The sequence below is a fragment of the Anarrhichthys ocellatus genome, unplaced genomic scaffold, assembly GCF_004355925.1.
Source record: "Anarrhichthys ocellatus isolate YVR2014 unplaced genomic scaffold, GSC_Weel_1.0 scaffold24, whole genome shotgun sequence".
In the NCBI taxonomy this organism is placed as follows: domain Eukaryota; kingdom Metazoa; phylum Chordata; class Actinopteri; order Perciformes; family Anarhichadidae; genus Anarrhichthys; species Anarrhichthys ocellatus.
The window spans coordinates 3,375,068-3,388,634 of record NW_022280054.1 but is presented as its reverse complement, the minus strand read 5'-3'; the positions used below and the strand labels follow the sequence as shown (position 1 = coordinate 3,388,634).

At 44.0% G+C, this 13,567-nt stretch overlaps 1 protein-coding gene across 4 annotated transcripts in view; it reads right to left on the bottom strand.

Annotated features, from left to right (window-relative positions):
• septin4b (septin 4b) overlaps window positions 1-13,567 on the bottom strand; it is a 37,986-nt gene that overhangs the window by 20,447 nt on the left and 3,972 nt on the right. For 2 of the 4 annotated variants that reach the window (XM_031860681.1, XM_031860683.1), the window contains exon 1: window positions 1,480-5,521. The exons of the other annotated variants lie outside the window; for them this stretch is intronic. Coding sequence is in view for 1 of the 2 variants with exons in the window: in XM_031860683.1 (XP_031716543.1) it covers window positions 1,480-1,482 (3 nt within the window). In the remaining variant the exon portion in view is untranslated. Of the gene's footprint in view, window positions 1-1,479; window positions 5,522-13,567 lie in introns of those variants that run through there. 4 annotated transcript variants of the gene reach the window in all.

The window sequence follows — 13,567 nt, the reverse complement described above, 5'->3', positions numbered from 1 at the left end:
GTGCATGTGCACTCTTGGCACAGCCATTACACAATAGTTATCACTATACAGCAAAAGTGTTACTTCAAGTGAGAGAAGTCAGATATTTGAAAGTGTTAAATTCTTCTGAAGCAGAGAGGACTTGAGTTTGAGGGTAGAACCTTCTGTACCGACTCCTTTCCAAAGAGAGCACCATTTTAGAAATCCACCACTTAGACATCCTATTGTCCGTGGAAAGTTTGGGGAGATAAAATATACAAGAGCTCAAAATTTCTTCCCCAAATAAACAAGATCAGGATGTTTCACCTGGATCCAATATTTGCCAAGAGCAACACTGCTCTTGGTTATCGTGCCATTCCTCCATTCGTCTCATATTTCAAATGTTGTTGAGCATCATTGATTGACAAGTGGCAGCCGACAAGAGTCTGTGATTGACGCTCCAGACACCACATGAGGAATCCTTGTGCTCTGAGGGTTATGAAGCTGTTCGCATAATAAGTTCAGAAGATGTCTCCCCATTCTGGGGCTAAAAAGCTCTTTCAAAGGCTGGAGGAAGGAGGTGGTCACATCTGGCCTTCACCTGTACATGAGCCCAGCTCGAGCTGATTTGCAACCATGTGGCCTCATCAGTCTCTGCTCTCATGTGGTTAAACAGTTTCCGTCGTCTGCGGGTGTGTTTTGTAAAGTTAACATTTAAATTTAGATGACTCTTTTAGCTGACAAATCCCGAATAATAGTAAAAGTGAATGATTTCTGCTGATTCTGATTCAGGATTCAAGAGATACTCGTCGACCCGGGACTTGTACCCGTAACAGATGGCGTTGGTGACTTCTGGGGCGGTGCCCGGCCGGCCCGGGCTCCAACATGAACTACACATAATTGTCCCCTTCCTCTTTCTCTTTCCATCTGCTCTCCATCCTCCCGGATGTAATCTGTTCTCTAATCTTGATGCCCGAACACACCAAGAGCCACAAAAACAAAAACAAAAGCTTGGAAACCTCAACACAAGTACCCACACACACGAACAAGATGCTTTGCCAACTAACTCATCTGTGATGCCACTGATTTTAGTAGCTCAAACATAGGTTGTGCTAGCTAGCATGCAACCCCTTCATATAGGATTCACAGTCCTCTGCCAGCTGCTGCTGTACAGCTGGAACATATACTGACAGGAACATCTGCCTGCCAGGAGCAGTCCCATACAGAGGAAAAAAGCCCCGACTGTAACACCACTGTACATCGCTGTCACCTCAGTAACATATCAATCTCCAGACATGCAGGTAGAGGAGACAGAGAGAGTCCAGACAGTCATTAGCACATATTGTCCTTATAGAGACTCCTGACTGGTTCGGAGGACACTGTGCTGTGAAAAACAACTGATTGGAGCATCAAAGCATCAGACCATCAGAACTAAAGGAAGATTGTTGAAAACATGCCGGGTAGCCTGTAGCCAAGCTTATCTCTCCTCTCATCACAATGCAGATGACACGCTGCACTTACCATTCTGCAGATGACCAAGACAACCACACACACACACACACACACACACGACCCAGTAGAGGACAGCGACCGCCCGTGAGCTGCTCCTGGTCTGTACGGACCAACCAGCTGCAGCAGAGCTACACAGTGTTACAGGCGGACATTAATAACGTAATGCTGCACACTGGCTGCTGCTCTGCTGCAGCAGGAGTGGAAGAAAAGAGGGAGAGGATTGCTCGAGTGTGAGGGTCAGACAGAAGGAGGAAGGAAACGCCGTGTGTGGTTCCGGCTAACTGACGGACCTCAGGTGGGAGCTGCAGTGTCAACAAACTCTAACAATCCTAATGTTAAAGTATCAAAACAGCATCATCAGCATTTAATCCTGATGTTTGGGGTCCTAGAGACCCCCCAGGCCTCTGTAACAGCTCAAAAAACATACTCAACATCGTTTCATTGGATGAAATGATGCATTAGCTCCATTTGACTCCAAATATAAAACATTGTACGGTTCAGAAACAAAAACGCTAAGTATGTTTAGCCAAGGAACTTGGCTTTGTGATTGGTGCATGACAATAAACACAGCGTAATAGCAAAATAGATCATAAAAAATATAAAAAATGTAAGATAGAATATGATAAACAAACAAACAAAATAAGAGTATAATAAGTCCGTTCACATGCTCTATACCTGTGATTGACTTGTTGTTTATTCATCTCAGAAACACAGAACACATTTTTATGGTTAATTAAAAGCCAAATCAAATAATAAACTTTATCGGTTACTGCGATGGGATCACTACAACCAACTTTTGCAACAAGCTCCACGACACGCATTAAAAGCTGCAGAGAGGGCTGTCCACTCTAGTTTGTTTAGGTAACTGCTGTCCTGGCTAGAGTGTTTGGGTACATTCAGTGGGGCATGATAATATTTATTTAGGCTGTGCATAGCCGGCTCCCTCACACATGAACTGAACAGTATACTGTAGCGGAGAGTGTTTCAGCGTCAAAGTTAGCACTTCTCTCCCTTTAAGCTTAAACTTGTCACCAGACTTGTAAGTGAAACAGTGACGAAATTATGAATAGCACAGGGTGTGCATCAGCAGAACTCACACCTCAAGTCAACGAGGTGTCAAAAGGAAGCGGCACAGAGTCAGCGACACATCTGGCCTCCTGCAGTGTCTCACACAGCGTGACTTACCCCACAGGTACAGTTATGTACCGAGAGTTCCATATTGGGATTTTTGCAGATGTGAAAACGCTTGAGCAATAAACGTCAGACAGTAGCTCTGCTGATATTATGAGCTACTTGAAGGCCAACGCCAAGTCAATAACTGTCATGGAATCTCAAAGCTGCCCTCATTCTTAAAAGTGGGTCATTGCACCATCAGAGAGGACCTGTGTAGAGGATTTAATGTAGTACAATGTAGGAAATACCTCAAAAAGGATGGATAAGTGGAGTGTACACATAAAGCTCAGACTATTAAATGTGATGTATTTCTTCTTATAATCAGAGAGAAGAAAGTGTATTGAGATTGTCTGTTAATGCAGCATTAAATCCAGTATTATTCACTTCTGTGTGCAGTTTTCTCTGATTCTGGCAAGGCTGCAGAGTACGAAGATGAAGTGAGTTTTGAACTGGGCGATAACCAAGTTTTCACCTGGCAGAGACACAACGTTAAGTAGCACAGAAGTCCTCCAGGAGAGATATTTCCGACTCATCTGGGACCGTAAGAGGCCTCTTTGAGGAAGCTGCAGTCAGAAACACTGTGCGAGTCGAGCTGAACGGAGAGACGAGCTCCACTGTCTAACAGCCGTGGGGTCTTCAATGGCCGCTGGGTAACAGCAGGGACTGAGCCACCATGTCACAACGCAACAGTGATGTGGAGAGAAGGATGTGGGTGAAGGGCAAGTTCGGAAGAATTAACAACCGTGACAGGATGATAGCGAGGGGGGGGGGAGCTTTGAGCAACGCAGAGACTGATGCACAGAGAAGCCAGAGATCAAATGACATCTCACAACTATCCACAAGGGTTGTTGCTTCTTTTTCCTTTGGCTCTGTTCACTCTATCCTTTGCAGGCATGACCCCAAAAAGGACAGAAATGATCAGCCTGCCTATGAAATTCACATTCCTGCATTTCATTCAAGTTAAATATGGCTATAAAAATAGATTACATGTACTTTACAACATGTTGCAGAAGCTCTCCATGTGGCACTAAAAGTCATTCCACCAGATGTTCAGAGTATAATCCCCAAACACAAAATGTAGATTTTTTTTTACACAAAGTGACCAAAGCACACATTTAGGAATGATCAGACTGGATTGCATTGTAAATACAAACACAAAGTCATTGTAAATATAAAGTCACAACCTAAACTATCCTATGGAAAACAAACACACAGATAATGATGTCAAAGATGGAGTCAAACTGACACTCGTGCACTATTTAACCCCTCGCATGTGTAGATTTTAGAGGATGGTAATCTGTGTGGGTCATGATGTGCAGACATTAATCTGTCAGGGACTATATTGGGACCATGCAGGCCATCTGTAACTGAGGAATAAGCGTCCTGTGTTGACATTGGTTTAAATTAGTGTGTGACAGTGGGGCTCTTGAGTTAAGCTGTAAACTCCAGATGTGTTTGACTGTGTGTGTTTAAGTTCACCAACGCTTCTGTGTGTGTGTGTGTGTGTGTGTGTGTGTGTTATCTATTCTGTGTGAGGGGACAGATTGCTGACAAAGCGGACATCGTCTAGCCAGCAGCTGTGCTAATAACAATAATCCAGTCAGCCACATCTGTAATGTAAAGAAAACCACTGTTTCAGAGGAGAAATACATTAAATGCCATCTAACCACTAATGCCACATGTGGCCAGTTAAGTTATAAAAATGGAAGAAATGGACATTTGCCAGATATATTTGGTAAAAGTTTATAAGATAAATGTTCACGGCAATGTGAAAAATTAAATAACTGCACATAATGGAATAAAAATGAAATAAAACCTAAAACTATTTTGATCATAACCGAACAACTTGTTCGATATAATAAAAAAAATACAAATAAATAATAAGTTATTATATTTACTGGTTTCTACATGTCAATTGCGAACTCTGCATCAGTTTACAAAAGAAATAAGGAGATTGAAGAAGAACTCCATTGCCAATATCTTCCACCTCATGAATTAAAAATACATAATGTAGTTGGGATGCTGAGGACACAATCCGGTGGGTAGAGTACTCTCCTCTGAGTGATTCATATAAAAGCTTAAAGCAGGGAGCTAATGTAGGCAGCAGGACACAGCGGTTGGCACTCCTACCTCACAGAGCATCAGCATGAGTGGAAGTGTACGTGAATAGAAATGTGAAAAATGCATAATTTCAGGGAGGGACTTTTCCTTCTTGTTCCCTTCCACAAGTTGGGAGCGAGGAATCTGATTGCTGACCTTAGTCTGAATTCTCAGGCTAGCTCTATTAATAGCCCAGACACCAGCAGCCGGAGCTCGCTCACCAGGCCCTGCTGGAGTCTGGCTCTAGATGGACCAGACAGTTGATCAGAAAGAAAAACATGGCGCCCGAATCGCCTTCTAAACTCATCCAAGTTAAGTTAATTAAGTTTTTTTTTAAAATGATAGTGCAAAGACCTTGAATTTCAGTCAACATCTGTCTTGCCATTTTCTAAAAATATCAACATCTGTTACTGCACTGACCGGAGCAGAATGGCGAAACATAAAAAAGCCTTCAACATCTCCCTCCAATGCTAATCCTGCAGAGAAGGGGGCAACCCTTCTGGCACGACTCCCAGGGAAAGTGTGCTCCTCCAGAGAGGGGGGAACATTTGTCTCAGAAAGGTATTTAGAGAATATTTGGTGTGCTGCAGCTCCAACACTAACAAGAGCTGGTGGTAAATCAGCTGAAAAGTTGCCTAAATCCAGCAAAAAGATGAATAAAGTCTGAGATGTGACACGCCAGACTTCTGTCATGCTATAAACCGGCTCTCTCTGTTTTATAGTGACAGAGATTTACAGCTCAAGCTTCGTCATGCCACACAGGGATTCCTACTTGAGGTTTGCTTTCTCTAAAGCCCGGGGGGGGGGGGGAATTGGTATACATTGTCTGGTGATGTTATGCAATGCCAAGATATCTTTGTTTTTTCATGCTGTAGTTTTTCCAGTGAAAACAATGTCGTAACCAAAGTGGCTGAGTGGATAAGTGTCCTTTTAGATAAACATGGTCTCAGAGCTGCATCTTACTGTCGAAACAAAGTTTCTCCCCGTTGTCTTGGGACCACAAACGACACCACTTCCAGTGCTGCCTAACTTCAAAAGATGCCCGAAACACAGTCGCTTGTCTACTTTAGTCACCATGACATGCGACACCACTGAGAGACATTTTAACTGCCTTAAATGACAAGTTGCTCTGTGACAAGGTCTCATTTGAACACCAACTTTCAGATGTTCTCAGTGTGTTTTTGTAATTTTATACAATACATCATCAAAGGTCGTCTCCACAAACACATCCTCCTCCTTCAGGGGGGCTCCTAAATATGTCACGTTCCTCACAATCATAAATATCACAAACAGGCGGCGCGAGAGGGCAGCTGGCCGTCTACTGTGTTGGTTAACAGGTGGACTCTTCTGGTCCCTCCAGGTCTCTTCTGTGGTGGGAGACCACTGGTACAGGAGCCTGAGGGGAACTTTCAAACTCTATCAATTTGAATCTGGCCACTCATTGGTATAAATTAAGAAATAAAAGAAGCTGACCCTGCATCAGGAAAGCAGGGATGGGACCTCCAGCAGTTCAAATATTGTTCACACTCTATTCAAGAGCCAATCAGAAGCTTCCTTTCATCCCAGTTTCTCTCAGCTTCTCTGCCTTCTCTGTTTCTTACACACGGTACATAGACTGCGGTGTGCTATGATAACAACACCTCTATCACGTACTTTAAAATCCAATTTAGCATTTGTTTTCAAAGTTGCCATCTGCAGGAAGGAACCAGTGACAATGATACAAAGATCAGAGCCACAACACAACAGCCTTTCTTTAAGAATCGGCACTAATTTATAGACGTTGACAATGACTTCGAATAACTTGACAACTTGACAAACCTCAAGTCCAGCAGGTGTACATGCCGAGTGGCTAACAGTGTGTGAGTTTGGGAGCTTGTCTGTGGCTGGAGATACAGTTTAAACATTACGTTGGACCTTAGAGGTCTCTGGATTTTATGGGAAATTGATTTGATTCATTTCGATGGAAGTAAAGCGGTCACCCTCACCTACACACGTAATCGCTAATTAAATGTTTTGGGCTCTCCGGCATTCAGTGTCTCCTCAGTTTCTGTTACAGCACTGACTTAAAAATATCCTCAGAGTAGAGACATTATAAAGTGGTCCATCTGCTGTAAAAACCTTGTTTCCTGTGTCTTTGTTTTATTAAAAACTGTAAAGACAAATACTAAGACTGCTCAGAGAAAGGTCTGAATTAACACCGCCGGTGTGTATCGCCCTATAAAGAGCTGCCCATGGCAACCTGTTAATCTGCTAAAACTACCGGATGTTTTTCCTTCTTTCCTTTCAATGACCTGGAGTCTAAAAAAAGAGGCTGGAAGAGGTTTTACAACTGTGAAAATAAGGAAGTCATTAGATCCTTATGGCGCTTAAATACCAAGGCCAGCTACATAAAGCAGTCAGTAATGGGCATCCATACTCTGTGTCCTCTTAACCTTTGAAGATCTCACACTCTCACACACACACACGCACACGATAAGATAGACATATGTAATTAAAACTACCTCACACAGAGCAGCAGTGAATGTGGTTTCCTGCCAGTCAGAGGTTTTTGAACACTCAAGCAATTTTGGTTAAATCTCCAGTAATAATGTTTACTGTGAGTTCCACTAAAATAGGAAATATAAACAGAGGAAGAGGTATGAGGGATGTACGAAGTATTTGTGATTGGAATCAGTTGATACCTTGATCAATCTTTTTAAGATGCTGTAGTAAAGAAAGTTGAGTATTTGTCTTGTAGTGGATTGAAGTGTTTTTAGCCTTAATGACATTTCCAGTGGACCCGCTTCAGACGAGCAGTAATTAAGGATGTCAATAGTTCCCTAAAGGGTCTTAATAACAGATACAAAGACGCAGCAGTGATCATGAGCGGCTCGTGAATATTACTCTTTGAACTGACCGACTGTCATAGAGATAAAGTGACAACAAATATCTTTGAGCATTGTGACTTTCACCATCGGTGACTGTGGAATACCTCACATTCATACTGCATGAGTTATGAAGATCTAAAGCGGGATCTGTTCCTAGAAATGATACTTCTCACTGTGTGCTTTTGGTTCAGAAACGTGGAAAGAGAGACGGGCATGAAGCTGGACGGTGGTGGGGTTTGAGCTTCTGGACGGTAGGAAGGTCAACATGCCACAGGTATGCGAGTGTGCTTATGTGGAAGTTAAAGAGAGAAAAGCCTGAAAGCCAGAGGGAGTTATGCCTGTAAGTGAGACGGACTATTTCAGACCGGGAGCTCCTTTGTACACCGGAAGACAAAAATAATATGTTTGGAAAGAAGGGAGCACATGAAAGGGGAAAGAGGTGAAGGAGGGAAAAAGGGGGGAGCAGACTCTCAGGATGGAGGGAGGCAGGAGCCACGAGTCTTCTCTTTGATCCTTCAATAAGATGCACATGTTGTGGTGTTCTCCCAGCTCGTATGAGCCCCAATTCTCACAGAACATTCAGACACTTCCGTCCAAAATCCCAACACGAGCAACAGGGAAGAATTTGATCGTTGACATTTCACATTTCAAAGAATTTACCGCGAGAGTCAGACTTACACACCTTAAGATCAAGGTTGTAATGTCATGAAACCAATCAAAACCCAGACAAGTACCCAAACATGTCACGAGATGATGAAAACATATGATGATCCTCATCAATACCGGCCACATACCGTAGTAGTAGCAGTAGTTTGTTCCAAAATACTCCTTTTAAAATGGGACTATCAAAAATAGCTTGTATTTCTCTCCAACGTCAGTTTCAAAAGAAGAAAAATTCTCAACAGAAAAGCCTAAAGCGGTCAGATTTCAAACACAATTGTGCAGATCTTTTAAAAGAAAACCGACTGACGTGCCAAGAAAGACGAAAGAGATTTTAGACGCATGTAGTAACATCAGTATGCGGAAGAGGGAGCAGATCAGATCTCAACTGATATTATATGCTCCTTATATTTCTACAAAAAGGCAGAATTCACAGATAAATCACCTACAATGCTGCCGAGTCATCTGCAGCTCAACTGGATATGAAGTCCTAAATCTGTTTCAAACGAGTCGTCACATTTGACTTAGGAAACTCCAGAAAATATTTAAATGTCACCGCTCAAAGAGTAGTAAATATTTACAGAGTGGTGGCGTGCCGGCGCTGTGGTTATTTCAGCGTTTGGTTTAAGTCACACACACACACACACACACACACACACAAAAAGGTCAGAGGAAAAAAAATTCACACACCGAGCTGATGGTCAATAAAAGCGCACCTGGTCTCTGGTCTCTGTTACATTTCTCACACTGTTCGCCCACACTGGGCGAGCAGCTACTCTGCCTGTTTGTTTGTGAAGCGCCTATCTATCCGTCGCAGGTTGGGGGTCTCCTGCTTATGTTGGCCGTACGGTCCGGAGGTCTGTGATGTTGAGGCAACACCACTGGTTGAGTTGCACACATTGATTTCTTCTTTCTACCTCTTCTCACTGAATCCTAAAATCACAGCAACATTCTCTAAATATTGTGGCTTTTGTGTTAAGTGTGTTGAACTCCCAGCCTCCTCTCTCCTCCATCCATCATTGTGTCACAGCATGCTATCACAAACCGTGCTTTACTTACACCCAAGTGCTTAAACCCGATACCGCCATCTGTATCTGTTTTTTTTGTGTGTGTGTGTGTGTGTGTGTGTGTGTGTGTGTGTGTGTGTGTGTGTGTGTGTGTGTGTGTTCCTGCTGGTTGTGTTGATGCCGTGGATAGAGGAATATAGTAAGTGTCTTCACTGCCGTTTGGTCTTCCCTTTTCCTTTTCCTCCACATTATCTCCGACTGTACCAAATCCACGCATTTTAAAATCTAAAGCCCAGATGCTGAAGATAAGGGGCTCATTTCCACTGACAAACCGAATCAAGATAGAGGATTCATGTCCTTGACTACATCCCCCTTGTCCTCGAAGAGATCTGCACCATCTCTGCTGCTCTTCCTTTTGGCTTGCCGGGCATTTCCCCTCCCTGTCCTGCAGCATGGTGGGAGCGTCTGGAAGGGTTTTCTTAAGGGGAGTGGAGGGCGCTGCAGCTGAGGAGCACGCTGGCTCTGGACACGCACTACTGTCATCTTTATGCATTAGCACGCGCACACACACACACACGCAAGAATGTTAATTATCACACACATACTTCAGCACTCATGGCTGCCATCAGAAGATGTCTAACTCATCTAATATTTAAATCTTAAGCACTAAAAATAACCAAAAGGCTGATGGGTTAGCCGTTGGCATGATGTGGAATAATTAAATTAGTTGGCATTTAAAAAAAACATAAATGATGGTCTAAATGTGACCTGCAAAACATTATCCACCTAAAGATATATTCCTACACCTCATTAAAAATCATTCACAATCATTTTTCGGGGTACTTTATCACTCCCGTGGTATAAGATAACATCATGTCAGATGCTTTCCCATATGACCATTGGTAAGTAGCTGTTCTGATACTGATATTTTAACGACTGTCCTAATTTGCTATCTGCCTGATGTGCAGCTCTGTCTTCACAGTGCCTGCAGTTAGAGTAAACTCTCTGACTTTGCTCCCAGAAGCACAAAGATAAGATCACAGCCGCTTGGCTCTCGGCCCAGACTATTGTCCATCCTAACGGACATCAGGCTGGTTGATACACCGCCTGAGCTGTGTGGCACGTCACCGCAGCACACGACTTATGGAAAGTCCATAAGATATCCTGAAGTTCAGAGTTTAGACATTACCTACAGTTCCTAAAATGTCTTTCAACAACACTTAGAGCAAGTCAATATCTGCTTCATCACACTGTGGGGTTTTACCTTCAGCATTCACTACTGACATTTTGTGAGGTCTTTCCTCACAGTAGCAGCAGTGGAAAGAACGAGTCCCTTCTTTAACATCTGTGAATAAGACCACTTAACCATTGAACAATGAAACATATACAAAAATGCAAATATTTATGGTAGTGTTTTAACTGAGCTACAGAGTGCATTATGGGGAATTTTCCTTATATGGCTTGTAGTCACCAAATATGGAATTATGGCTTAATTACCGCATAAGCTATACACACATAAGACAAACTATAAGCACAGATTAAACATCTGGAGGAATGTGAGAGTTGTCCCACGAGGGTTCGATGTTAGGAATGGATGCTACAAATAATATAATTGTGCAATGTGAACATGAAACACAAGTATGCAAAAAAAAAGAAGAAAAACAGCCACAGTAGAGATGTGAACTACATCACTGGTTGTCACCATTGCAGAGGACATGCAGTCCTTAGAAGGACAATTGAAGTCTCTCAAATAAAGAACAGCTGGAGCACGACACAGATTATACAGGAAGACTCCTTCACTCTCGTTAATCATGAAGGTTGGACCACTCTGATAACCTCAACACCTGCCCCACTTCCTACCAGAGAGCTTCTCACCCCTGGGTCGCTCGACCACGGCCGGTGTTGCCACAGCGTTTAATGCGTTGCTAGCTTAGTGCAGGGACCGTGGTGGGGGCCATGGGAACTGGGCTGAGATTATTTATAGCAGGTGGGCGGAGCAGGGGCACTTTTCTATGAGGCTTTAGAGGAATGTCTAAGGTCGCCCTCTGACCAAAACTTCTACAGAGCCCAGGCTGACGTGGGACATCTGCAGAGACGAAGACAAGCGGCCAATTAGCTTGAAGGGTATGGTGAGCGGGCCCAGCAAGGACAGGAAGGAAGCGGTGAGCAAAGGAAGCTAGGATGTCAGAGGAGAACCAAATAGGGCAATGGTGCTGTAGGAAAAGCACCGGTGCCACTACTAACATTAACGACAGCTCGGATCTATTCACGTGAACCATGAAGTCGTGACAGTGCGACAGTGAGCGTGCACAATAACAGAAGCTGCCATCACTAATTTATTCATTTACACCGTTAATTTTCTCTGTACGACACCTCGAAATGTCTTCCATGAATTGCATATGTATTGGTAATACTGTATGGTGTTTCTAAAAAATTACATATATTTCATATTTCTCTTGTGATGGTGTTAGTTGATAAAACCCAATATTAACCTAAACAATGACTGGAAGGTAAGGTCGCCATACAATACAGCTTTTCTTCTTCAGGAAGAACGTGCTCTTACAACCAGAAGAATACTGAACACATGATGGTGTCTAATGTTCACAACAAATCCCTCTTTACGCGCTCATCTTTCACCAGCTCTGTATTGTTGTCTTACGGCGGCCTCGTATTCAGTGAAGTGTTGCGTGCCTGCTCCCTAACCCGATTGTTTGCCCTCGCATCAGACTGGAAAATACCCAGAAGGCCGCCTGTCAAAGCCGAGCCCACGGGCCAAAAACCCCCCGCCGCTTAAAGCCGCCACCACTGTGCCATCACACAGCGGATCTCACTACATGCTCGGAGAGTGAAGCCCCCACAACTTTACCCGGTGGAGTGTTACACAGAATGATGGGTTAGGGTTTCACTGATGAGCGACACGCCGCCCTCCCTCACTGAAGGCCTCACAGAGCAGAGTGGCGCTATTGTTGGTGTGTGGATTCACCGAGATAATGCCATGGATGATAGGGTTACTGCACAGGAGCATAATGTTAACATCTGATACTGTACGGTGGTTAGCATTCACATGATAACAAATGGGACTACATGTGTGAAGGAAGAGAGAGAGGTTGTATTGAGATTGTGTCCTCAACACATTGAAGCATGAAGTGAACGTACAATAAGTAGAAATCACAAGATCATGTCTCACACCCATCATTTGACATTCCTGAGGCTTATTTACGTAATGCTTTGTTCTCAATAAAATGTACTGTATGTGTCTCGTCAACAATTAAATGTCAATCAGTGCACAGTGCATATTTCTAGTTTGCAAATGAATGCATCGAGAGTGCACACACACACACACACACACACACACACTAGCAGTGACAGCTAATGAGAAAAACAGACGTAGCTACAAGGGAAACAGAGGAAAGGGGGGAAAACTGGCATCCACTGTAGTAGCTAGCAAGCTAATGGGCTAATAAAGTCCAAGTATAGACCGACTACACTTTGGCTGCAGTGGCAAGCAGCAATTGAAGGCACAAGAAGCTAATGGCTAGTTGAGTAAAAGCCACAGAGGAATGCACCATGGTGAGAGTGTGAGTGTGTGAGTGAGTGAGTGAGTGAGTGAGAGAGACAACCGTCCTCTCCTCTGCTTCTCTAGCCACAGCTGGCACTGCCCATGAGCAGTGACGTCATTCTGTGTGTGTTCATGTATATGAGGTTTGGTGGCATTTTTTAGGCTAACAAAAGGAAGCCACAGCCACCCTCGTGCTCCACCCCAGGGTGCTGCGTGGTTTTACAGAGCCGGGGTGTGGGAACAAGGGGAGGGCACTTCAGTTATGTCAACCTGGACATGAATGACGGCTTTCAGAGGAGATACACACATGCGCTTAATGAGAAGACACAATGGGTGTGGTTTTGAAGAGCAGCAACTAAATTGATGCAGACTTGGACATGCTGCTATTTTAATCACATAGAGAGAGAAAGAGAGAGAGAGGGAGAGAGAGAGAGGGGTGCCAAACTATCCGAGATTAACCAGTGAATGCCGTCAGCCAGCAGCAGCAGCAGCAGCAGCAGCAGCAGCAGCAGCAGCAGCAGCAGCAGCCGCCGCCGCCTCTGGGGCTTGGGACGGATGTTGAAAGTTGCCCCACAAGGTGTTCCCTCTGTTGGCACACACTGCAGCTTTGTCACATAGGCTAGGAATGTTGCTGAGGAAGGAACCGGTGTTTGTCACACCCATACGGATCCACTCTCTCCACCGGTCTGTGAACCGTTTGGGCTTCAAAACAAACACCCCCCCCCCCCCCC